General features: G+C 38.4%; 1 protein-coding gene across 1 annotated transcript; it reads left to right on the forward strand.

Annotated features, from left to right (window-relative positions):
• Window positions 1-1,916: 1,916 nt before the first annotated feature.
• On the forward strand, window positions 1,917-3,995 carry LOC110368181 (gap junction delta-3 protein-like). The gene is made up of 2 exons (XM_021315258.2): window positions 1,917-2,027; window positions 2,240-3,995. The coding sequence occupies exon 2, from the start codon at window positions 2,410-2,412 to the stop codon at window positions 3,238-3,240; it is 831 nt and encodes a 276-aa protein (XP_021170933.2). The 5' UTR covers window positions 1,917-2,027; window positions 2,240-2,409; the 3' UTR covers window positions 3,241-3,995.
• Window positions 3,996-27,525: the final 23,530 nt, after the last annotated feature.

Here is a 27,525-nt window from a genome sequence, read left to right on the forward strand (position 1 = left end):
CTGTGAAAAGATTTAAAACCAGACTGTAAAACCTCTAAAATATTTTGTTCTTTCAAATAGACCATTAGTTGATCATAAACTACCTTCTCAAGGATTTTTGAAAGGAATGGTTGTTTAAAGTTAGGTCTATAGTTCACCAGAACAGCAAGATCCAAGATAGGTTTCTTAGTCACTGGCTGGAATGGCATGTTTCAGATTTTCAGGAACTACACCTGAGGACAAACTGACAAAAGAGCAATGACAGAAGAACTGTAGTAAGAAAAACATCTTTAAATAATAACGGTGGAATTGCATCGTCCGGAGAGCCAGTTGGCCTTAAATGACTAAACACCTTCTGCAAAGACAGTAAGGTCACATATTCAAAGCTGTGGAAAACAGCAGAACAAGGCACAAAGACTGAGGGGTCATAAGCGGAGGGTATAATCTGGGCCCTAATAAAAGTGACTTTCTCAACAAAAAAGTTTAAAAATGTTTCACATATATTACATCTCCAGCGAAAAGTATGCCTAATGTATTAATAATCTTCGTTCAGGGAAGGTACACAATCTTTCATTTATCAGTTAGTTTCACCAACGGTTCCACTGTCACCGCATGTAGGCTGGAGCAAAAGAAAGGGGGTGTTCTATTTACTCTGTATGCATACCGCATATTTATAAAGGGAAATTCAACATTTAAATACAAGTTCTGCAATTCTTTACATATTGAGGACATTTCTAGCAAAGATTTTTTCAGGAAGTGTGGGTAATATCTTTTAGTACTTTTCCTAACCTCAACCCTAACCCATTTGTTAAAGGTGCATAGCCACATTATTTGACTTTTTACAAATGTATACTTCAGAAGCTTAATCTGGTTGCATAAAAAGCTTTTATGAAAGATTATCATGTCCTGCTGTTTTTGTTGTTATTTTGGTGTTTTATGCACTGTATTTGCTCAATTTGTTAGTAAATAAAGTCTTTCATGTTTATTTACGAATTTAAATACAGTACATGCAGAAGGAAGGAAGCGGCTGATGGCTATAGAAGAATGTTCCAAGATCTAGTGAAAAAAAAAAGAGATTCCAACAGGGAAGACTGGAATGCCGCTGGGAAAACAGTATGACCATTGGTGTTCACTGAAGTGGGAGCTAAACCTGGCAAGGCACAGATGTGATCGCAGAGTTGATTGACGAGAGTAAATGTTCTGAAATGAGGCTCTTAAAGTTGCTGTTAGGTCGTTTTATTTAATTAATAACAGTTGGTCTTTGATCACTCTGGACTGCTGCTTTACTATGAGGCATTTCAGAGGGTCAGGCTTGGTCCAGCATGATTTAATTTTGATTTATTAATTAAACAAACCGGCATTGTGATAGTCACTGTGCAAAACACCACAAACTTCTAACCTCTAACTGTAAAACGTACGTGATTCATTGATGTCTTTGTGATTACAAACTGTTCCTATAATTAATTTGATTAATGCCTTACTTACATCACATTTTCTCATCTTATCCCTTTGGGATCAGGAAAACTGGTAATACAAAATGAAACAAATCCTTCCTATCATTTAAGGAAGCTATTTGAAATGTTCATTAAGCGTTGCCTATCTTATGTAAACATCTTGCCAGGAACTCTTGTTGCAGATTAGGGGGTTGGAGGAAGTTCCACCACTGGCTCAGTTATGAAGTAAAAACAAACCTCAGACTCAAGCCATTTAAAGAAAGCAGGAGGAGATGGTACTGAGTGGTGTTCATGCTTTTGTCATGCAAATTTTATTCAACCAGGCCTTTGGGTTTGTTCCAGATTTTCAAAAGAAATATTTCACGTTGAAATAAGTAGTGGAAAGCATCAGGCCAGACCTGTTTTGACACCCAGTGACTTGTAGGAGGTACTGTGCATGACATGGCTTTTTAAGGCAGTATGCACCTGTGACAAGCCGCAGATGGTGGAGGAACACCAGAGAGTACAACATTTTTAAAAGAAAATTTAGCTTTCTGCTGAAAGAATTGCACTGAATTTTCTTACATGTATAAATGTACTGGACAAGGGGAAATTGTAAGTAAGATCAAACATCCTAATGACTGCTACTTTAGCTAGTAATGAAATTTTAGCATATAGCTGTTGGGTTTTAGTGTTTCTGTAACAATCTCAGAATATTTCCTTTGAAACAAAGTAGAAAACTGGAAGTTAAATGAAAACCAGCCTTATTGTCCTCCACCTGTGTGAATTGCTGAGTTCCTGATCTTTGGTTTTATTTTTGGTTTCAGGTAATTTAACAATGACACAATGAACCCTGAAGTAACCTTTAAACCACTGTCCGGGATATATTGATACCAACTTTGGTTTCGTTTTAAACCAGAGACAGTTTTCACTCTAAGAGGCACAGGTGAACAAGTCTTCAGATTCCCACTGTGAGTTACCTGCCAGCACTGCAGCCATGGGTGAATGGGACGCCTTCGGTAAGCTCTTTGAGGTCCTCCAGAACGAGTCTCCAATGTTTGGACGGTTCTGGCTCTTCCTGATGCTTGTGTTTCGGATAGTGATTCTTGGAACAGTGGCCACCGACATGTTTGAGGATGAACAGGCGGAGTTTACCTGTAACACCGGACAGCCAGGCTGCAAGCAGGTCTGCTATGATGATGCTTTCCCTATCTCCCAGTACAGATTCTGGGTGTTTCACATAGTTCTGATTGCTACCCCGTCCCTGCTTTTCCTCCTGTATGCTTCACATTATCATACCAAAGCTTCAAAGCTAAATTTGGCCCAAAGTAGCATTCATAGATACAGAGAAGATCCCCACATCAGGAGGCTTTACATTGTAAATGTAATTTTTCGGATCTTGGCGGAGGTGGGCTTCCTGGTGGTCCAGTGGAAGTTGTACGGCTTCAAGGTGAAAGCGCAGTTCCCCTGCAGCCGCTTTCCTTGCCCCTACACAGTCGACTGCTTCACCTCCCGTCCTGCAGAGAAAACAATCTTCCTCTACTTCTACTTTGCTGTGGGTGCCGTATCAGCATTTGCCAGCTTTGCAGAGCTTTTCTACGTCGTCACAAAATGGTTTTGCTGCAGCTACCATCAGCCCTTTGATCTGGAAGATCGTCAGAATCTACAGAACTTAAGTCAAGATGATTTCAATGAGAAGCCAAAGGCAAAGACGATGTCAGACAGCAGCGTCAGGCTAAAGGGAGGATCAGTGAAAAGCAGCAAGAAGGTCTCCAGCATCAAGAGCAAAAGAGGCAAATATGAGAACCCCAGGAAACTCATGGTGTGAGAGCCCCCCACCATTTCCTGCTGAAAACTATTTTTCTAATGCTTTATATGATTTAATTTTAAAATTCTGCCTGTGTGACAGAATTTCACTGATGGGAGACATAATAATTCTACAATAATGCTGCTAAATGTTGGAGTAGCTGTGTTAACTCCCATGAGTTACACCAGCCTTTAATTTCCCTTTGGGATCAATACAGTATTGTTGAAATGAACTGAATTTGAAGAAGGTAACACATGGAGTGAGATCAGGACATGAGTTACAGGCAAGACTGACAGTTTTGACCTGCTGGGCTCATGAATCACTGCAGCGTTTAAGCCTTAACAAGCGGGGAAATTTGACAGAAATAAACTTGATAGACCTGTTTAACTTCATTGGCTGCCAGAGAGCCAACACTGCCACTCCTGTTTCTAATGGGAAATCCACCCTTAAATGTGCTTTTAAAAAGCTTTCCTGTCTGTCACTGAGAATGTCTGTAAACCTTTGTGAATATACAGGAAAATGCTGCTATTTGAAGAAATGTACTTTTTTTGTTATAGAAAGTTAGCTTGTCAGTTCAGATTTTGCTAAGTTTGAGCTAACTAAATAGCAAAGTGGCTACGTCTGAAACTTTGTGAAAGCTTCCGTGCTTACTGACAAGATTTTATTTTTTACTTTTAATTTTTTTTTACATGTATCAGATAGTTCCTTTTGAAATATCACTTTACAGTTGGCTATATAGAGCTGAAAATGTGCAATTAAGTTGTGTGGTCTTTGATTAAATTTGGTGCAAGTGGTTTGAAAAAATAAAAAAGCAAAGTCATTTTTTCTCTTTCTACTGTTTGCTACATTGTATTTTAAAATGTTTCCATAGTACTGAATTTTAACTGTTTTGGTGTTAAAGTACCAATTTAATACAGGAGTAAATATCTCATGATTTACACTTTAGTCATTATCCTTGTACAACCATTTTTAAAAATGATTCAAAGACATTTTCACACTTTTTAGAAATATTAAGGCCATTGGTGATATTCCTAATGAAACTTAAAGTTTGTCACAATGTAAAGTGTGGTTTTTGATGTGGAGATTTCTATTTTCCAGGTAAAAGACTGTAAATGTCATACTCTGTGGTCTAGATGCAGGTCTGGTTTTCTGTCTCTCCCATCTCTGCAGGGCTGGACGGGCAGGTGCGTTCCATCAGTGCTAATTACTACCCTTTATGAAGAGCTGCAACCAGTAGGAGGGCATCAGTGGGTGTGAAGTCAGAAAGAAAGCCATTGAAGTGGAAAAAATTAAGACGAGCAACAATATCAGTTATGCTGAAGCTGTAAAAAGGGTGGAAGGACAGAGTGAAAGGAGGCAGATAAATGTTCAACAAAACCCAATCCTCAGATAACATCAACAGAGAAAACTGAACCTATGATAACAGTAGAAAAGATTATGTTATTTATTGCATATGTGATTAATTGTGCAGATCAAGTCAAGTACAAAACAGAGAAAATTAAAATAATAGTAAAAGGAGCGGAGAAGTTCTTTGGAATTAAAGATATTTCATGGGAGCATATAAATAAAGGACTGGGTGGAGATGGGAAGTCAGGGACATCAGGAGAAAGAACACTTTGATAATATTACAGTGGAATGCACAGAGTTTAATAGCTAATGGACAAGAATTTAAAGGATTTATTAAAAATCTTAGAAAAAATCTAAAAAAAATCTTAGGTTTAAGCCAGGTTTTTTAGATTTTGTTATTAAAGGATATATTGGTGTACGTAGAGATAGAAATGAGATTCAAGGAGGGGGTTGTATATTTCTAAAAACAGGAATTCAGTTTAGATTGGTAGCAAAAGGAGTTCAGTTAGAGTATATAGTTGTAGAAGTTTGGTATAAGAAGGAAAGTATTAAAGTAATACATTTTTATAATCCTGGGAAAAGGATCCAATATGAAACATTGAATGAAATTGATAATTATTTAAATGGAAAGGTTGTTTTGGTGTGGTGATTTTAATGCACATTGTTCGTTATGGGGTATTAAAAATGATTTAAATGGAATAGTTATTGAAGAATTAATGGAGAATAAAAATCTTGTATGTTTGAATGATGGAAGGGGTACAAGGGTTGATATAAAAACAGGTAGAGAATCGGCAATAGATTTAACAATAATTTCAAATTTGTTGGCAGGTGTAAGTTCATGGCAAATACTTAAAGATGTAATAATAGGAAGTGATCATTATCATATAGTGACAGAAATAAAATTGGATATTGAAAAGTATGATGTGGGGGTATAAAGAAATGGTGTTTCAGTAGTGCCAATTGGGAAAGATTTAGATTTATAAGTGAGCAGGAACTGGGAAAAATTAATCTAAATATGGAAATTGATCATTTAAACTTCTATGTTTGTAATGCTATTTTACAAGCTGCTAATGAATCCATAAAGAAAAGAGAAGGGAGGATACATAAGCAGATTGTTCCTTGGTGGACAAAGGAATGCAATACAGTGATCAAAAATCGTAATAAAGCTTTTAAAAGGTTGAAAAGGAATCACGGTGTACAGAATCTTATAGAATATAAAATATGTCAGGCTCTTGTGATAAGAACTATAAAGAATGCAAAAAAGGATTGTTGGAGGAATTTTTGTAATTCGGTGGGTAGAGAAACAGATTAATAAAGTATGGTCAATGATAAGAAGAATAAATGGTATTAAAAGAGAGTATGGTTATCCAGTCCTGAGTGATGGTGAAGTAATATCAGTTAAGGATGAAGAAAAGGTAGAAATGTTGGCAAAAACTTTTAGTAAAATAAATAGCTCAGATAATATTACTCTGGAAGGAAAAAGGGGGAGAGAAATGACAATATTAGAAAGCAGACATATATTAGAGAAGACAGAGAATGTAAATGATTTATTGAATGTTCCTTTCACAAAATTGGAATTAAATAGAGCACTTCAGACAGTTAAATTAACGACACCAGGAAAAGATCAGATTTGTTATTTAATGTTAAAGCATCTTAGTGAAACATCTAAAGAAATTTTATTGGAAATTTATAACAAAGTTTGGGAAAATGGAAAATTACCAGAAAGTTGGAAAGAGGCTGTAATAATACCAATACGTAAACCAGGAAAAGATGATACAAAACCTGAAAATTATAGACCAATTGCGTTAACATCAAATATTTGTAAAATAATGGAGAAAATTATTAATAAAATAATGATTTATTATATAGAATCAAACGGATATTTATCAAAAATACCAAAGTGGTTTTAGGAGGGGTAGAAATACTATGGATGCAGTTTTGAGTTTAGAATTTGAAATCAGAAAAGCTCAAATTAGTAAAGAAAGTATTATAGCAGTGTTTTTTGATATTGAAAAGGCTTATGATATGTTATGGAAAGAAGGATTATTAATTAAAATTATGAAGATGGGTATTATAGGCAGGATGTATAGGTGGATCAAACATTTTCTAACTAAAAAGACAAATACAAGTTCAAATAGGTAAATATCATTCTGAAAAATATATTGCTAAAAATGGTACTCCACAGGGAAGTATAATAAGTCCTTTATTATTTTCGATAATGATAGATGATGTGTTTCAAAATATAGATAATGGAATGGGTTTTTCTCTTTTTGCTGACGATGGAGCTATGTGGAAGAGAGGGAGAAATTTTGAATTTATTACTAAAAAGATGCAACAAGCTATTGTTAAAGTTGAAGAATGGTCATTAAAATGGGGATTTAAATTTTCAGTCGATAAGACTAAAACAATTTTCTTTTCAAGGAAGAAAATTAATGATGGTAAATTAAAATTATATAATCAAGAAAAAATTCCAAGCATGTGAAACATGTCATGCCATCGAGCAAACTTTCCAATAAACAATCCTTTGCCGCTTTTGTCTAAAATAAATAATCTGAGGATTGTTATGGGAATTGTAGATGGAATTTTAAACAATAGTAACTGAGTTCCCATCTTTACTAAAGGAGGAGACGGTGGTAATGACGTTCCAGCACTTTTATTGAGAAACAGAGCAGAGATCACATAGATAGAAAGTAATCGCACCCCACGGTTCCACTGCAGTCTCCGTCTGCCCTGTCTCTGCCTGTCTCGCTTTTCGGCTCCCCCTAATACTGCACAATGGCCTTGGCTTGAGACATAACAAAGACAGTCTATCCTAGACAAACACCATGCTGCACAGTATCTACACAGCATTCAGCCTTGCACTCAGCAAAAGTGGATCTTATACACAGACATCTTGTCTCCAGGCCTCCTCTGTCTGAGTGGTGTGCAGCCATAGTGACTTCAGAAATGGTGTTGTTGACATCAAAACAAAACAAGTTGATCCATCACATGAAAATGTGAACAAAACACAGAGGAACCATTTCTGTAAACTTGTAAAGTGGGACCCAAAGGGTTCCCGTGTTGGAACCGGGCAGTGCTGGAACTGTTAGTATAGATCAACATGAATGCTTCATAGAGGTTTAACACACAAGATCAAAGGTTAAGCTTTTATCCACAATTTAGGGTTCATCTACTTAAGTAAGGCCTGTTTTAGGTACCTATGCACACATTATTTTAAAATTACATTAGACTAGATAAGCTAAGCCTGTTCAGTAACCGAGGTCGAATCTGTCTCATCTACCCCACCCTGAATACCCTCCTACTCCTTTCTCCACTCACCCCTCCGATGGACAATAATTCACCACTCCAAACTTACAACACCAGGAGCAAAAGGCAGGAGAGGTTCAGTGCGGGCAGGGGAACACCCCAGAAAACGCTCCCCACAGGGGTAGTAAAAACTGGTAAGGCCCCCCCTCCCCAGGGAGATCTGCTCTTGGTCAATCTGAGCCTGAAAACCCTGTATTGAATTTAAGTGTTAAGATTACCAGCTAATATTAAAGGATCTTTAGAGCCAATCCGATCCTGGTTCTTCCTATATCAAATCATAAGGTGCATAAACCATAGATCTTTGTGTGGCTGAAGCAAACAGTTTCCATCCTTTACCATAAAACCATATTGATCAACATGATGCAACATTACAGTGTAGCTCTCATAACACAAAAAAATCAAACAAGTGAGTCAGTGGAACAGAGCAGTTAAACAAACAGCAGCACAATATGAAAAGAGTCCAAAACGTCAAGAACGCAAAGTTAAGGAAGCCTTCAGGCCATTCAGGGCACAAGGGAGAAATTAATCTAATCGCGCTTAGGGTCTCTTCAGGCAACTCCTCCCGTTGAAGAATAAGGAATCAGAGTTCTCTGGCTTCTGCATCCCCAGTCCTCTTCTTGGTTCCTCCTTGCAGGCTGGACGATTGAGCTAGATGGTAATAAGCGTGCAGTTCTTAATTGGGCTATTAGCATTTTTTTTTGCATTTCTCCCTAATAAAACACTTTGTGAAGATGGTCTGCAGACACGAGCCCGTGTTTCTATTGGGGAACAGAAACAAGGTGTAATTAGTGTTCTTATCAAAAAACCCATTCATGTGTCATTTATTAAAAACACCCTCCAAGCACTTTCACATTCAAGATACACTCCTGATCAAAATCTTAAGACCAGTCAAAAATTTGCAAGAATTAGCATTTTGCAACACTGAATCTTAAGAAGGTTCTAAGTAGAGCTTCACAATGTTAAAAGGACAAATCAGTGCAAGAGACAAGAACATTTGAGCAGGGAATTGTCTGAAAACTGCATTTACACTCAAACATGATTTTTTCAGCTGATCAAAAGTTTAAGACCATAGTCTTTAAAAGCCAAAAGCTGTGCAAACATCTGGATTCCATGTCATTTTCTGTGAAGTCTTTACACTGTCAAGACCTCCTGATGGCAAAAGCAAAAAAGCTCACTGACTTTGAACGTGGTAGGATTGTTGAGCTGCATAAGCAAGGCCTCTCACAACGTGCCATCGCTGCTGAGGTTGGACGCAGTAAGACAGTCATTTTGCATTTTTTAAATGATCCTGAGGGTTATGGAACAAAAAAGTCAAGTGGTAGACCCCAAAAAATTTCACCAGCTCTGAGCCGCAGGATCCGATTGGCTGTCCGTCAAGACACGGGACGATCCTCTGCCCAAATTAAGGCCATTACTGGTGCTGACTGCAGCCCAATAACCATCAGACGGCATCTGCGAGAGAAGGGCTTCAGAAACAAAAAACGTCTTCAAAGGCCACGTCTTCTTCAACGCCACAGAATTGCCCGTTTGGACTTTGCAAGGATGCACCAAACATGGGACATTGAAAGGTGGAAGAAAGTTGTCTTCTCTGATGAGAAAAAATTTAACCTTGATGGTCCTGATGGCTTCCAACGTTACTGGCATGACAGGGAGATCCCACCTGAGATGTTTTCTACACGGCACAGTGGTGGGGGCGCCATCATGATTTGGGGTGCGTTTTCCTTCAATGGAACAATGGAGCTTCAGGTTGTGCAGGGGCATCAAACAGCAGCTGGCTATGTGGAGATGTTGCAGCGGGCATCCCTCATGACTGAGGGCCCTCATCTGTGTGGTAATGATTGGGTTTTTCAACAGGACAATGCTGCAGTTCACAATGCCCGCCTGACAAAGGAGTTCTTCCAAGAGAATAACATCACTCTTTTGGACCATCCTGCATGTTCCCCGGATCTAAACCCAATTGAGAACATTTGGGGATGGCTGGCAAGGGAAGTTTACAAAAATGGACATCAGTTCCAGACAATTGATGCCCTTCGTGAAGCCATCTTCAACACTTGGAGCAACGTTCCCACTAGCCTCCTGGAAACACTGGCATCGAGCATGCCTAAACGATTGTTTGAAGTCATCAACAAGAATGGTTTTTGACATTTTGATTTCTGTTTTGGGGGGTTTTCGGGTTTTTTTGAGCTATGGTCTTAAACTTTTGATCAGCTGAAAAAATCATGTTTGAGTATAAATGCAGTTTTCAGACAATTCCCTGCTCAAATGTTCTTGTCTCTTGCACTGATTTTTCCTTTTAACATTGTGAAGCTCTACTTAGAACCTTCTTAAGATCCAATAGTGCAAAATGCAAATTCTTGCAATTTGTTGACTGGTCTTAAGATTTTGATCAGGAGTGTATTTCTGTGCACAATTATTTAGCTCCCAGAATTCTGAAATTTAATTATTAATTAAAAGAGTAATCTTTGAGTTCAAATGTATTTGCAGTAATTTCATAGTAATTCTTAACAGAATGCATTCAATGTGTGTCTTTACTTTTAGTGTCTGACAGTTCAAGTTCTCTGCAATAAATCTGACCATGATATAAACATCCAAATGTTTATGGCAAGGCTGGGGTCTGTGTGTTCTGGCCTGGGAGCAAGGAAAACTATGTCAGAGGGAAAAAATAAAATAAAGCCAGCTTCTGAAAGGTTCAATTCTAATTCTAATCTTGGGTTGTTTTGGGTAGTCTTCTCAATGTGCTTACGGGGAAAACTCTTTTCATTTACAGAGAAACACTAGAAGTTCAAACAACTAAAAGGGAAAAATCATTGCTTTAAAGTTTCACCCTTGACCAATTGAGATTTGGAAAGGTATATATGTAAATAAAAAGTATTACTAACAGCAAATACACATGGTCAAAGGACCAGAAAGAAATCAAAAGTTGTAATAAGTTAATAAAGTATGACATATTGGAAAAGACAATGTTTTTGTCTTTTTCTTCTTTTTTTTCTTTTTTTCTTTTAGAGATGTTTTGAACAGAGTTTCAAAGGAAAGGTGAATAATGGATACCTTCCCAGGATCAGCAAAAAACAACATCACATTAGAGTGACACTAAGTGGACCAGGGTATTAACTGCATGCTATAAACACTCTTGTTTTCTCTGAGTTATTGCTTTCAGATTAAAGAAGACGCCTCCTTTCTGCCAACAGAAGAGTCTGAGAAGACAGTGCTAACAGTACGGTAAGGAGTCATAATCAGATTTGGACACTAAATTACACTTAGTTTTAACCAAGTTATGCCAGGAGATCTTCCAGCGAAGAAAGGTGGTGTCTTAAAGATGTTTGTTGCTTTCTGCTATTAACAGTTCTATCTTTCTGCTTCTTTTCCTTTGCAAAAACCTGGTCAATATGATAGGAATGTGCTAACATAGAGATTTAGTCTCATTTTAGACATTCTCAGATGAGAGAATACCAAAACAGTGCCGCAATGACATGGGGGCTGATCCTTGGGACAAGGAGAAAAGGTGATGTCATTGACTTCAGCCTTTCCTAGTTTTGAGTTTTATTTTGTCAGAGACAAAGTTTTATTTATTTTTTATCCTTTTATTTCTTTTATGTTTGTCATGTTAGAAGAAACACTGTAGTTAAAATGTTTGTGACTGTTTTGCTGTAATTTCTTTTCAACCTATGGAGCATTTCTAAGGCAAAAAATGCTGGCAGAATTCATTCTGTTTGCAGGTGTGAGGACTGGATGGGCTTGAAGGGAAGGAGAAAGTTGTGCTGCTAAACTCAGACATTGGACTGAAAATGGACAATGAAGGACTATGACCGAGGCATCGGACAACCTTCAACAACAAACACAGATGAGTTCTGCAGACACGTCTTCATGCATTTTACTTCAGATTTTCTTGTACACAATTAAAACAAAACACACATTATGAAACACATTAGGACTTGATGGAATCATAGAGCAACTTAATAAATTAAGTGGGTATTATATCAACAGTTGAATAAATAAATGAATTAATTTGTGTCACTATATAAGTAGAGTAATGTGAACTTTTAAATAGCATTTCATTTAATGAACATCTTCATTAAGTAAGCTGATTTCTGCTACTCTGGCAGGCATCAATAAAACGCAAGGAAAAGGTTACTGGCTAAAATGGATAAGGTTGCCATTAAATTAGCATAATGACATCCTACTAACTAACATGGGTAGATTTAGGATTAAAGCATCAGTGTACAATTGTTACAATATTTATGGAGATGTAATATCTTTTAACTAGAACACAAATATCTCAATTGTTCTTTTAACCAGTTGTTAAAACATCCTGGGGGAAAAAACACATAACCCTGAGTTTAGCTAACCTTTAACCTAGAGGGCTTTTAGATCAGGATAAATTAATTGTTATCCTCTTACATACAGAAAATAAATTAGATTAATTTAATTAGATTAAAATTATGGGGGCATTTTGGATCTGGTCAGGATTGCTGGGAGGCTGTGATGATAAAAGGGTAACAGCTTCAAGGTGTATCAGTGAATGAAAGTTTTCTCTGAGGAACATTAAAGGGGAAGTCCGGTCAACAAGGAAAAATCAGGGTATCATTAGCTATAACTAAAACTAATACGTTTGTGGTTATTTAATGAACTTATCTTTAATCAATAAGAAAATAAAAACATAAATTGTCGTCTGAATCACTGTGTATGGGGGCTGACATTACTGCCCATATTTGGGCTGTAAGGGGCGTTTGACATCACATCCTGTGGCGTGGAAAAGCGGAAGCGGCGACAGCATTTCTCTCCGCTTTCCATGCAAAGTCAATAGGAGCCGTTCTACATAGCTGCGATCATCAATAATTTTTTCGGATTTCCAGAGGACTTCACCGCTGACATTCCCAAGAGCTATTGCTGAAGCAACAATGCCCACGTGCATGGCCATTGGATGTTTCAACACAACTGGTAAAAGTAGAAAAAACATAGCTTATTTCAACTTCCCGATTCATGAGCCACCGGGCTCGTTGCTGGTTTGCCAACTTGAAGAGAGCGGATTTGCCATCTAACTTCTGGTCATATGCAGCGACCATTTTGAAGAAGAATGTTTTGAACATATGAGAGCGAGGATTTTCGGTAAGTTATTTTTTATTTTAGAATTTTTTATTTAGAATTTGCGGGGATGGTCACCGAGCAGAGGGGGGGAGGGATACCACATGTGATGTGGTATCCATCCGCCCCAGCATGTGCTGGAACGCTTTTATATTTTAATATTTATACAATAATGACCACCTGCCCTATTTACTAGAGGGCAAATATATAACTTAAGTCACTTCAGCGCGATCTCTCCTCCGCTGTGTGTGTGTGTGTGTGTGTGTGTGTGTGCGCTCCGCTGCAGCGCCGGCAAAGCCGTGCTGCGGCGGAGCGCGTGCACACACACACACACACACACACGTGTATACATATATACTGTAGGACCCGACTGAGTTTGCACTGGAAATAGGTACGCTGGATTCCGTCAAAAGTCCGGTTTCTGTCAAGAAACTCTTCTAAAAAAAATCCATATCGCTATCAGATGATGATAGCTCCACAGAACTCCCATCACTGTCACTAAGTACTTCATCACTCTCTGCTTCGTACAGAGCACCAGTTGTCGCCATCTTGGAAAATAGTGCGCCGTGACAAACAGAGCGTTGAAACTTGCTCAACTGCGGGTCCGCCGAGTGACGTCAAAAAATGGGAGGTGACAGTACTATTCTTGACTAAGATGGATTCCTCCACATAAACATGATTAAATGAAAATTATTCATAATTAAAAAAACTTATAATTTTTTGCACAGTATGTAGTAGTTTTATATTTAAAGTACTTTCAGCAGTTTGAATTCTGATTTTGACCGGACTTCTCCTTTAAAGCAGCAATGACACCCCACATTGGAATTCCTGTTGTGTAAAGAACATCTTGAACGGGACATAAGGTGAAATCCTTACAGTGAAAGCCGTTCTGCACAGGGGGATGTGGAGACCCCTGGGGCACAGCACCCAGGGACAAGCTACTGTGGTTTGGAGCTGTTGTAAACTCGACACAGCTGGTGGAACCAGAGAGACGACGACGTGGTCCCATAGGTTACCTGACACCTAGCACTGACTGTAAAGGGTTTTGGGTTTTCAGGGTTGCTGAAACCAGAAAACTTCAGAGAACCTTTAACCCTTCCTGACCAGGCACTCAAGACATACAGATCAGATTACCGAGGCCTAGACAAATAGGAACGCTTCATCCAAGAACTTCTTAAAGTCCTCAATCCTCAGTTAAAAATGGCAAATAATCACATGTATGGTTTACTTTATTTTAGGATTAAAGTGGGAACTAATTCTGATTTGCTTAAGTAGTTTTAGTTGTTCAACAATGTTAGAACATTTTCAAAAAGCTCTCCTGGTCACTGCTTTGTTATGTGGAACCTTGGCATCCTTGAACAGTAACAGAATGGTATAAATATTTTGTCTTTTCTGTGCAGAACAGCACCTCCCTTTCTTTCTTTTTTTAAAAAAAAGAGAGAAAGAGGGAAAAGGCTTTCACATGGAAAGGTTTTCTTTTTCTCAGTTGGGTTTTCAAAATAAAACAGGAAATGACATGAAACAAATATGTTGAGAAACAGAGCAGAGATCACATAGATAGAAAGTAATCGTGCCCACGGTTCCGCTGCAGTCTCCGTCTGCCCTGTCTCTGCCTGTCTCGCTTTTCGGCTCCCCCTAATACTGCACGGTGGCCTTGGCTTGAGACATAACAAAGACAGTCTATCCTAGACAAACACCATGCTGCACAGTATCTACGCAGCATTCAGCCTTGCACTCAGCAACAGTGGATCTTATACACATACATCTTGTCTCCAGGCCTCCTCTGTCCGAGTGGTGTGCAGCCATAGTGACTTCAGAATATTAATTCTTTTAACAAGGATACATAGTGTGTACTCACATGCATTTTCTTAATCTTCCAAGGTACCAAGCAACAAAAATCTCTGTATGTAGCTTGACTATCATGGTAGCAGAAAAGTGCTGCTGCATTATGGGTAATCCTCCTTAGTGCCAACTGTCAGCTCCTAATCAGCCTGGACTCTTTCCAACTGCGAGCCACTCTATAAAAGCCTCCCTCAGCCTGTTCTTCCCCACTGGCTCATCTTCATTCTCCACCCAACCCTCTTCTGTCAGTCAGAGATCTTTCCACGTCTGTTCTGTCAGAAGTTCCTCATATCGGCTGTCAGAGATTTTCCCACGTCTACAGCCCCTGCGTTCTAAGGACTCTCTCTCTCCTGCGTTGCTGGATCTAGTGCAGCCCCTGCATGCTCCAAGTAAGCTCTCGGATGTGCTGCTGATTCTCCCGCTACCCCAGCGCTCCTACGCTCTACGTAAGCTCACTGCTGTGCTGCTGATTCTCCTGTTACCCTAGTGCTCCAAGTTCTGCCCGGGTCCCGTCTCGAAGCCCTCCAGCACCTGCAGTCCTCCAGCTCACTCATCTTCATCCTCCGGCTCCTGCTCTGTCCACAACTCATCCTCACTTTAAAGGCATACTATGCAACATTTTTCAGTTAATTAATGTGTTCCATACCGTTTTGGATGATTAAATGAGTCATTTCAGGTCGAACAAAGGTTTTCTCGGCCGCCCTGGGGGTCTGTGGGGGAAATACCGCACTTGCAATTGCAAGAGTTCACGGCCCGCACACACAGAAGTCTCGCTTTACAGCGAGAACTCCATGTGTTTTTGCCCTGCAATTCACTATATGCACGCGCGAAAGCAACAACAAAGAACCGCGTGTTAACGTCAAATAAACATGCAAGCATATCGAGTTTTATTATTATTATTTATTTATTTATTTATTTATTTTTATTTATTTTTTATGTTGGCGAGACGCTACCGCGGCGGCCGCGGCTTGGTGAGGCGGTGGCGGTAGCGTCTCGCCAACATAAAAAAAAATAAAAATAATAATAATAATAAAACTGGCAAGGCGGCCGCGGCTTGGCGAGGCAGCCGGAAGCTTGATGTTCATACCTTCACTGTGTTAGTCATTGTTTGTACTCCCCTTTTTTCCACTTTTCGTTGCGTTCGCCTGTCTGTTAAGCTCAAAACAACCGCTCCTGGATTGACGGAGAAACCAGAACAACTGAGCATCTTTACGACAGTGCACTTTTACTTTCACCCTCTGGGGGGAGCCTTGCTGGAAAAACAACCCCGGTTGCATAGTATACCTTTAATAAAACTCTTAAAGACTAAGCTCTGTGTGCGGCTGAATTCTGGGTTCATCCGAAAAATCCTGACACTATGGAATTTGCATATTATGATATTTCATTCAAAAAGAGTTTAAAAGTAGGTGTCTTAGCAGAAATTTTGCATTTCTGAATATGGAGCTTTGCTAAGATTAAAAGAATGATAATATAAAAGTTTTTCTTTTCAGAGGCACAGACATTGTGGAAGCTAAATAGCACATTCATATACTCGAGGGTAAAGTTAATAAGGATGTAAGACTGAATATAACAAAGTTTTTCCAAAAAGTCACACTGAATTTCCAGAATAAGTGTACCATTTTTTCAATGTTCAAATTACAAAAAGAGCAATGACAGTTTATTTTGCTTTGCAAGATAACACAGATGAAGATGTTTGAAGCACACATCACAAGGTTTGTTTGTGATAAAGTATATAGAAGATAAAGTCCATACAGATGTCCATTTGATATTAGGAACAGACTCTAATAGTGGGTTACATAGGGCATAGTTGCAACGTTTTTCTGGAAAAGGGATCGTACAGTTCTGTTTCTGGTGGAAGGCTTGGATGAAAAACACATTTTGCCAGTAACAGTCGCAAACAAAGAAGGGAGAATACCTACAGTCCTGTCTTCTACAGAGAGACCACAGCCTTTACAAAGCATAAGAATTTCTTTAGAAAGAGCTTCCATGATGGCAAATTCCTTGGGGGTCACAGGAACAGAGTAGTCGGACAAAAATTAAGAATAAGAGTACAGTTGCCCTTCAGAATTCAGCAGTTGCTTAACAAAAATATGTTTATTATTGAACCAGTTAGAAAAGAAAAGTGATTTGTTTTCATAAATATGACAATTATTCCAAATGAGAAATGTGTGAGGATAAAAAGAATGCTTCTAATTCAGTGACCAAGCTAAAGTGTTTGTTGGTGATAATTGGTCAGTTTTTCAGTTAGATTGAAGTAAAAATTGAAGACCTCCCAGTTTAGAGAAAATATAGTTAGGAATAGTTATAGTTATAGTTAAGTCTGGGTTGCAAGGCAATCTCCTTATCCAGTTAATTTTAAAAGTGTAGTTTAGGGATTAGAAGTCTAAGAAATTTAGACAGAGTTTATTGTGATTACAAGAACAGGATTTTTGATGTATTGGGTTTTATTTTTCCAAATAAATTTATAGAGCATTTTATTAATCAATTTACAGGTAGAGGCATTGACCTTTAGTGCAAGAGCAGCATAACTTAACCTAGAAATACGTTCTGCTTTTGATAATAATATTCTTCCTCTTAAAAGATAGATCTCTCTGAAGCCAGTGGTTTAGTTTTTCAGTTTTTTTTAATTATTAATTGGGTCAAAATTTAGATGGCATCTCTCTATATTATTTTGGAGACAATAACACCAAGATAAGATACTTGAGATTTAACAGAAATATTGTAAAGGTGGGTTTTGTTGCGAGTTGAAACGGGAAGCAGTTCACATTTGTTTATATTAAGCTTAAGACCTGACGCACTAGAGAACTTTTCATATAGCTTAGCGTCTCTCAGAAAATGTGTGGTGTCATCAGCAACTATTGAGATGCGATGAACATCCAGGAAGACAGCTATTAGTTGACCATCTATTACTAATAAATATGGAGAAACTGGGCAACCTTGTTGCACTCCTCTGGATAAAGGGAACCTAGGACAAGTGCCATAGTTAAGTTTAATTGAGCAGCTACAGTTTTTATACAAGGTTTGAACAGATTTTTATAATCCTTGGTTTATAAAAAAATTTTATTTAGGGCTTGATAAATGAAGCCTTGCTCTAAAGAATCAAAGGCCTTATAGAAGTCTAAAAAAAATAAAATAAAGCTATCATCATTTAAGAGTTCAGAATAGTCCAAGAGGTCCAACAGTAGTTAGTAGTTAGATCATCTGTGATGTGTCTATGGGGCAGGAAGCCTGACTAAGATCCAATTATGGAGGGGAGTTTTTTTTTTTTTATTATTCTTTTGGCTAAAATAATAGCAAGTATTTTGTAGTCATTATCAAGTTAACAAATAGGTCTTCAGTTATCAATAAGTAATCTGCCTTTACCAGCTGGTGCCTTGAGTTAGCATAGGTGGCAATTCTCAGAGTTCAATACTTTCCAAAAAGGGTGCTGCGAATCAAAGGACTAAGTTCTTTCAGAAATTTTTTTATCGATTTCACTCGACAGACCATCGCTACCAGGCAACTGGTTTTTAAGATTTAAAATCGTCTCTTGTACTTCTTCTAAAGTGACATTTGCATTACAATTTTTTTATCAGCCTCTGAAATAACTTTACAATGTTTGATGGAGTCAATTAAAACTGATGCACTTTCTTCTGAATAGTTTGGAAGAATAAAGATTGTTATTGAAGCGCAAACAAAATGAAGCTAAGGTTATCTGGTCTGAAACAATATTGTCATTAAATTTAAGTGACTCTATGACAGTAAGTTTGATTTTCCAGCCCAAAAAAGAAGGAGGAGCACTGCTCCCCTTCCTCCAACCATTTTGTCCTTGATCAAACAAAAGCCCCTCGAGCCTTTCGTTTATACATTTCATCTAGTTTGGTTTGGCATTCGGAAAGATGAAAAAGATCATCACCTTTAGGGTTTTCATTACTTAAATGAGAGAATGAAGTCATCTCAGAGCATATATTTACTTCTTCTTGCCTTCTAAGCTTTGGCAAGTTGCTACTATAGAATCATAAGTATTTTCCAATGACATATTTCAATAATTCCCAAAAAAAGGACCACAAAAATTATGCCAACAAACTTCCTCCCACCAAGATTCAATAAGAGATTAAATTGTTTCAATAACAGCCTCATGGGAAAGAAGACTATTATTCAACTTCCAAAAACTTTCTCTAGGAATGTTTGCCAATGAGGAAAATGCAAAGCTTAGAGTAATTATTTTATGGTCAGAGAAAGGAGCGACGTAGGTATTAACATTAATATTTGTAAAATTAACTCGCTTAGATATCAGCCAGTAGTCAATCCAGGAGAGGTTGTTAGCATTCCATGTGAATACATTTAGTGTAGGGAATCTTTCCCTAAAGATGTCCACAATATTACATTTCTCCATAAAATCTTTCAGGTAGCCATTGGATGAATTGGATGTTTTTAGGGGGTATCATTCAATACAATTGTCATAAACTACATTAAAATCACCGCCAGAAATTAGGAAGACTTCAGGAAAAAAACATTTTAACCAAAAATAGATCTTTTCATCCCATAAATCAAGCAGCCTAAAGTTGTCTGAGTGAGAGTTATAGCAATAAATGTTGGAAATGATTACAGTGAAATTTGAAAGCGCTAGAACCATTACAATAAGATGCCCCTTGTGGGTCGCTGTAATAGTTAATAATCTGTCCTGGAAATTTGTCTTTTAAAATCAAAACACCAGCAGTTTTCTCAGAACCCTGTGCTGCCTAATCTTCCTTATCCCATTCACTTTTCCAGATTGAAAATTTTCTTTAGTGCTGTGAGACACCTGAATAAAATAAAAATCACATTTAAACTGCTTATTGAATAAGAAAACTGCTTTACGCTTCAAGTTGGTTTTAAAACCTCTGGCATTGAGAGAAAGAAAAGAAAGAGACATAAAGAAAAAGAGAACAAATTCTCAAAAGAGAAGACAACAAATACAAGAATGTAAATAGCAAACTACTTCTTAAAGAAATATGGCTGAGCTAAACAAATTAGCCATTACTAATAAAGTATTGGCAAAAATCCATAAGTTTGAGATAAACATAATTTTGTAATAGTGCATGCTAAATTCCAAAAAGGAAATTTAGAATAGATTGAAATAAGAGTGAAACTTAGAACGGTCGGGAGAAACTTCATGTGGCAGTAGGAGAGAGGATCTCACTTCTATTGATGAAAACACGGCCCTCAACAAAGTAAACAGTTTTGCCCTGAACCCTCGCCTGCTTGCCTAATGACCAGAGAAGACGTTGTTTTTCCCGGTCATCTGTCGTGAGATTCTCTGCGAAGCGTATTTTAATATCTGAAAAGGAACTTTGACTTCTTAGCTGCTCTCCAGAGGCCATCTCTCACTGTACGTCAAAGAAACCGGATGATAATGTTACGTGGTGTCTTCTTGCTGTGATCCCTTTTCCCAAGCCTGTGCACAACATCAGACAGAGCACCTCTCTCCCTGGACATTGGTTTAAAACTCCTGCTGGCTTTCCGCAATGAGATAAAAGCTGGAGCAATTCAATCAAATGTTAATGTTTGGTTACTTCATTATTTTTCTCTACAAATAAAGTGATATAGGCTTTGTTCAGAAATGAGGGTTAGGATCTAAGTTTTTAAACATATTACTAATTAACAAATGGTATTTATGATTCATTTTATTTGATGGTATAGTCATGATTTAGGTTTTTGTTTGTTTCAGACTTTTTCTAAGTTTCAGCCTATCACCTCTCAACTACCAGTCACTATCCATTCAGCTCAATCAACTCTGTCACCAGTCAGTTAGCCCAGATCGGCTTCACCTGGTGCCAGTAATTACTGCCAACTCTGCTCACCTGTTCCCCTGTCCACATATTTCTGCCTCAGCCAAATCATCCCTGCCAGAACGTCTCGTCTTTTGTGATGTGCGTTGCCTTTACCAGTTCCTGTGTGCTCTGCCAGCTGGACTTAACTGTTCGCTTCTCTAAAGAAAGTTGCCTGTGTCTGCATGCTACAGTTCTGCCTGTTTCCCCGTGGGCTCCAGAAACTAAAAATAGCTGACTGATGATTGAGAGTGAAATGAAATAACAAAACAAGAACATTTTAAACAAAACACCAGGAAAGGAGAAAATTAAAACCCATGTAGGTATTTAGTGGTGACAGCAAGATCAGCCTTTGGGCTCCATTTGTTCAGCTTCACAGCTGTGCTTAATGCTGTCTCAGTTGGTAGTCGTTACGCTGAGGTAAGGGGGGACAGCTGGTTAAGGCTAGATCGTCCAAATTCACTGCCACACTATTCCAGTCTTTGTTTTTTCGCGGCCGGCATAGCACCCGGTCTACGTTGGCTGATAAAGGGAATTACGGTAATCCAACCACGATGAGATAAAAGACTGGATTACTGTTTCCTTGAAAAGATAGCTTTCATTTTTGCTATTTTTCTCAAATGATAAAAACTAGGTCTTTATTTGACTGTCAAGATTAAAATCATTAGCTATGTTTACATAGACAAACGTAATCGGAATAAAGGGGGGAATAAAAAAAATGTCATGTAAACAAGACAATCAGAATATTATGATCGGATTAAGATCAATTGGAATGAAATTGTAATCCAAATGAGAGGGGTGGTTTATGCCAGTTGATAATCCGATCAACGTGCATATAAACGCTAGTCAGGTTCAAGTTATTTTGATTGTGGCAAACTGACCCGAGTGCGGATGTGCAATCGTCCACGCTGTTGAGTGGAGGAAATATGTTGGGAAGCTCAAAATTTTTCAACGTTTCAACCATATTTTGGAATAAAAATATTTATTCAGTAACAACTCAACCGTAGTTAGAACCTGGTTCAACTCCAGCCTGGGCGCTGGCTAGACAAACGAACTTTTATAATGCTTTGTTTACCATTTCTTGCTGTTTAGCAAAGACGGAAGTTCTTCTTCTTCTTCTGTGTTTTTTAGGGGGATTTGATCACTGCGCATGTCGGAGTGCTTCTATTCGGAATAAAGCCAGGTGCATATACACGCACATTATGATCGGATTAAATGATTTTGTGCCCATATAAACGGTACAATCTGAATATTTAATCTGAATACATTTTAATCTGTTCGTGAAATTTTGTGTACGTAAACATAGCTAGTGTCTCTCTTAAAACCAAGATTTGTTACCGTGGGCCGAACATACATCGCCAGGGAGTCAGGATCAACCAGAGGACTCTGGCATCTTCCACTAGGACCAAAAACAAAAACCCCAGTCTTATTTTCATTAAAATGTAAAATGTTTTGGGCCATCCAAGCTTTAACATCCTAAAGACACAATAAAAGAGGTGCAATGGACAAAGCCTCACCTTGCCTTGAAGGCATATTGATTTGGCAATCATCGTCATAGCAATGGAAGGAGATGCCATGTCTTCTATAAATAGACCCTAGGGGAACAAGGTACAGAGAGAAAAGCAAAGGCCCTAAAATTGAGCCCTGGGGACCCCACAAGAGAGAGAAGCAGAAAAGGATTCACACCCTGCAATTTTTACAGAAAATGTTCTGTCTGTCAAGTAGGCAGCCTTAAGCAGCCATTAAGTCCAGCAAAACAAGAACCACATAATCATCAGAATCACATGCCAGCAGAGTATCATTACACCCTCTCAGCAGGGCTAACTTTGTGCTATGAAAAGCTCCAAAACCAGACTGAAACACATCCATAATATTTTTTTCTCAGAATGAACAATTTGTTCCAAGATTTTTGACAGTAGTGGAAGCTTAGAGATTGGCCTAAAGTTCCCCAGCACAGTAGGATCCAGACCAGGTTTGTTTATCAGGAGCTGCACCACAGCATGTTCAAAATTAGAAGGAACTACTCCAAATGACATACTACTATTAAAATGTGCAAGAACAAAAAACCTGAAACATGGGAAACCCTTTTTAAGAAGACATGGTTAATAGAGAACAGACTTAATCTGGGTCAACATATCCTCTAAAGGTTATAACGTCACAGGCTCACACTGATTAAAGGCAGCAGAGCAGGGGACAGGGACAGAAAGATCACAGTCTGGCCATAATATGACAGCCCTTATGGAGGCAACCTTGTCAATAAAAAGTACAAGTATTTTGATTACTGTTTGTTGAGAGCTATTTCGATCTGTGACTGCTTAAGTCCTCAGAATCAGGGCATGAAATACTGTAGAAGAATGGTCTCAGCTCATGCAGCCTTACATTTGTAAAGTGGGACAGCTAGATGAGTCATGTCCGTGCTGCTACTTCTGAGATGCATGACAAAGTATATTGTTTCTGGGATAACTAAGATTTTAGGGCAAGGAGAAAGTGTGGCGACAGTCTGTTATTGGAATAATGTGGCAGGCAGCAAATTAAGTCATCTCATAGAGGATTAAGGCTCCACAACCCAACTGAGGTTCTTTTTGGACTGCTGCTGCCTCCTGCTGTTGGAAATATGTAATACACTCACCAAGTCAATGTGAGAAATGTGAAAGATGTCACAGAATACATATCTTCCAGCAAATGCAAATGACATATGGGGATATTTGCTGAAACGGCAACCAATGAAAATCAAATAAAAACTCCCCTAATCTGGTTTTCCACTATCCCGAATCCATATATGCACTGATGTGAAAAGTGCAGCCAATTCTAATGGTAGAAAATTCTACTTAGGGCTTTTGGGACGGCGTTTGAGTTAAAATTCAAAATCATTTTAGAATCAGGTAAAAATTAGATAATGCTTGCTAGTTCATATCAGCCATGACAGTACTTCAGCAGTCTCACAATGCAACTTTTATTTTCCTTATATTGACAAAAATATATGTTGTTCAATACAAAAGTTTTCATCAGTGTTTTATTTGAACAGCCAACACAAAAAAAAAAAATCGAATGTGGATGTGTATTTATATTCTTTACTCTGATGATCCTAAATAACTTTCTTTGTGGCAATTTTCCAAAAACTCCACCTTCTTTGAAGGCCTCAGATGTTTGTTGGAAAACATTAGAAAACAGACAGCATCATGAAGTCCAAAGAACACAGCAGACAGGCCAGGGAGGAAGTTATGGAGAGGTGTAAAGGAGGTTTGGGTTTAAAACAATTAACCCGAGCTTTGAAAATCTCAGAGTTCTGTTCTATGCATCATCCAAAAAGGGAAAAAGTGTGGTACAACTACAAACCTAACAAGACATGACCGATCCACCTGAACTGGCAGACTGAGCAAAGAGAGTATCAATCAGAGGAACCAAAAGGCTTAGGAGCTGCGCTTCACTTGACCATCAAATTACGTAAAGTATAATTAAAAAAATTCATTTCTTTAATCGAAACACGGCAATTCCAAAAAAAAGTTTTTATGATGAAAGGTTTTTGCACTAGGATGGAGGGTTATTTTTCCAGCCGTATTGAAATTGGTGTATTTTTCAAAACTGCAATGGGAGAAATGTTCGTGCATTCCACAAATCTGGTCTTTATCCAAGTGGGGAAAGAAAGCTCTTGAAGAACTGTGCAGTTTTCCAGAAGTTATATAAAGGACACATTAAACATAGGAAAGAAGGCGTTCTGGTCAGTTGTGGCCAAAACTAAACTTTTTGGCCTACATTATAACTCTGAGTAGTGGAAGCACACCATCCCCACGTTAAGACATGGTGGTAACAGCACCATGCTTTGGAAATGTTTCTTTTTTTTTTAGCAGATCCAAGGAAGCTGGAGGATGTATGGAACTAAATTCAGAATGAGTTGAGGCTGGACGCAGGTTCACCTCCCAGCAGGACAATGCTTCTGAAGACACTGCCAGAGCTGCAGCGAAATGGTTTAAATTAGGGGTGTTCAAACTTTACGACACGTTTTTTTTTTGTTTTTTTGTTTTAAAAAAAAAACCTTGTTTAAGTTTAACAGAAATAGTTCCTGAATGGTGACACCATATTTACCTGAGAATTTCTATTGTTTATTAGCTTCTGCTCCTTTGATCTTTGCTTTTTTGCGTTGTGAAGTTTTCGGATTCAGTATTTTCTTGGGGGGATTGAAGTATTTGGACTTGGACTTAGATTGAGCAGCAGACCTTTCCCTCTTCCTCCATTTCTCTTCTACATAATCTGCATTTTTTTTAGAAACTGTAATAGCGTTGACCAGAATTTTTCATTGGAAAACCATGCTGCGTAATGTGCTCTATGTATCGTCATTGCAAAAAACAGGAAAACATTTTGGAGACAAACTTTGCTGGTCTGAGGTACTTCTTCTTTGCCAGGATCTTCCGTTTTACCAAACCAAACCATAGCTCCACATGGCAGTTGGTTTCTCTGGTTTTGCTAGTTTTATTTCTTTCACCGGTTGTTGGTGCCACATGTCATGTCAGATCTCCAAGCAACAAACCATTCCACAGTGAGATGATCCCCATGTAGTTTTTCAGCAGAACATCAATTATACCAAGACAAGCGTAAAGGTTTTTAATGTTGGCTGAAATATCGGACAGAAAGTCACACTCTGCTTGGTCCCGTATTACTTGAAAAGTATGTGTGAAAGGTGACTTTCCGACAATGCTGTTACTATTATCAGAGATCATTTCTTCAGCTTCTGGTGCGTAGTAGCTTTCTTGTTCCCTGTTTTTCTCTCTTTGAGAAATGCAGCTCTTGAGGTAGGTTTGGTTTGTTTTAACCAAATGGGTACAATCTTTTGCATCAAATAGTACACACATGTTATAAAACACCTCAGTGGCAAGCTGCATACTCTGGCAATTGAGTAATTAAGCAAAGCAGAATGTTGCATACTCTTGTATGCTCTGGTCTGATGTTTTTCTGCCAAATGCTTGTGTCACAGCTTTTAAGACATGGGCAGAGCATAGATGCAACACAGTGAAGTTCGTCATGCCACCAGTGCGTCCATGCACAATGTTAAATGCTCTGGCAAGGTACACAGAAATATCTTCCTTGTTAAAAGATATCAGCACACTACTCATTGGAGCCCAACTGTAGTCTGTCTCAACCTGTGCAATTTGTAGTTTTGTCATTTGTGACAGCTTACTTTTGAATTCCATTAACCAATGAGAAATGGAAGGAATACTGTGGCTGTTGGTGATCAGTTCTGTGACAGGCAAAGGTGGTTTATCCTTGCCCATGCCGGGCAAAACTACAGCGTAATATAAAACTTGCTTGTCTTGATCAGGGATTTTCTGGACAACACTGCCTGTTGCATCAAGGTGGAGGGTAACGGGTGATAACTGCCTTAGATGTTGTGCCAAAATCTGTAAACCAGTGTCTGTGTATAGGTGTGCTGCAAATGGATCTATTTGATTGTGCTGAATGTAACCCTTTGATGATGCTTGAGAACTTATTGCTTTAATTATTTTTTTTATTTAACATGAGTCCAAGCATAATGTCATTATGGAGCCTTGTACTCTTTTTCAACTCGGACAAAAGTTTTTTCAGAACATCTTTTCTTAGACTTCTTATGTTCCCAGCCATACTTTCTTCAGTGGGTGTTTGCTTCAACATCAAATAATAGTAATGGCTGACACCAACTGCCAAAGCTTTGCCAATTTTACCTCTTCTTGTCAGGAACCAAGGACAGAAGGACCCAGTATTCAGCCAGACAAAAATTTTGAGACTTTAAGACGGTTGATTAAAGTCAGAATGGGAAGACAGGGACAGGCAGGCTCGGTGGGCAGAATAACAAAACCAGGGTCGGTACACAAACAGGCAGACAGGCTAGATGAGGACAGGCAGATACGGCGGTCAGAAATAGTCCAGAACAGTACACAGATGAGCAGACTAAACAGGCAGGGATCAGGCAAAGTCAGATACTCCACTAACAGAAACAAGTCAGGTAAAACAGGCGGGCAGTCAGATCAGGCAGGAAAAAGCATAAAACAGATTGGCTCAGAAAATCCGGCAAAATTGGGTCATATCAACAATAAATGGAACGCGGACTAGACTCACCAAAAGGCTCGAAATAATCTGGCCATGAACAAAGGAGTGAAGGAGTGATTTCTGAGCTGTGTGAAAACGAAATTTCGTTCTGTATGCACTCTGTGTATACAAAATGACAATAAAGAAAAGTCTAAGTCTAAGTCTAAGTCTAAGCAGGAATAAATAGGGGAGTAAGCAGGTGAACGGAGTAGAAACTAATTACAGAAAACAGGTGGAACTAATCAAAGGAGGGGAAGTGACTGACAGATGAATAGCTCTGACTGGCTGGTGACTACTGACAGGGGAGTGACACAAACTGATTGGGTGAAGACAGATAAGTGAGTTGGCAGGTAAACAGAACTGAACTAAAAGCTTGCAGAACCCTGACTGACAACCAAGTAAAATAAGGAAAAGTGCAAAACTGAACTAACACAAAACCCAAATGGTGACACTTCTTTGGTATTTTGCTGGCCTGAATTATCTATGTTTTTTATGGTGTGTGACCTCACCAAAGCGTTCCACTGTGAAACAGATTTTTGGTCTTGTGATTTGGGAATAGTTTTTTTCTTATAAGTGTACGTTGCATTGCATCCTTTAAAAGTGCATTTTGCAGCAGTGTGAAAAAACTGAGACTTCTTCTTACAAAGTTTGTTCTTTTTCACATGCTGGTATTTAAAAGAAAGTATACAGCATGGATTCTTTTCCATGAACTCATGATATATTGCGTCAGTCCAAGGGGGACGTAGTTGACTTTCCCCATCTTTTGGTTTTATTTTGTTACACTGTTTCCTTGTTATCATAATGTTAAATATTTTAGGTCCCGGATTGCACTTTCTGTAGTCAGTTTGGTTTTCTTTATCTGGTTCTGCTTTTCTGTCCCTTG

This window comes from Fundulus heteroclitus, chromosome 10 (assembly GCF_011125445.2).
Source record: "Fundulus heteroclitus isolate FHET01 chromosome 10, MU-UCD_Fhet_4.1, whole genome shotgun sequence".
Taxonomy (NCBI): Eukaryota; Metazoa; Chordata; class Actinopteri; order Cyprinodontiformes; family Fundulidae; genus Fundulus; species Fundulus heteroclitus.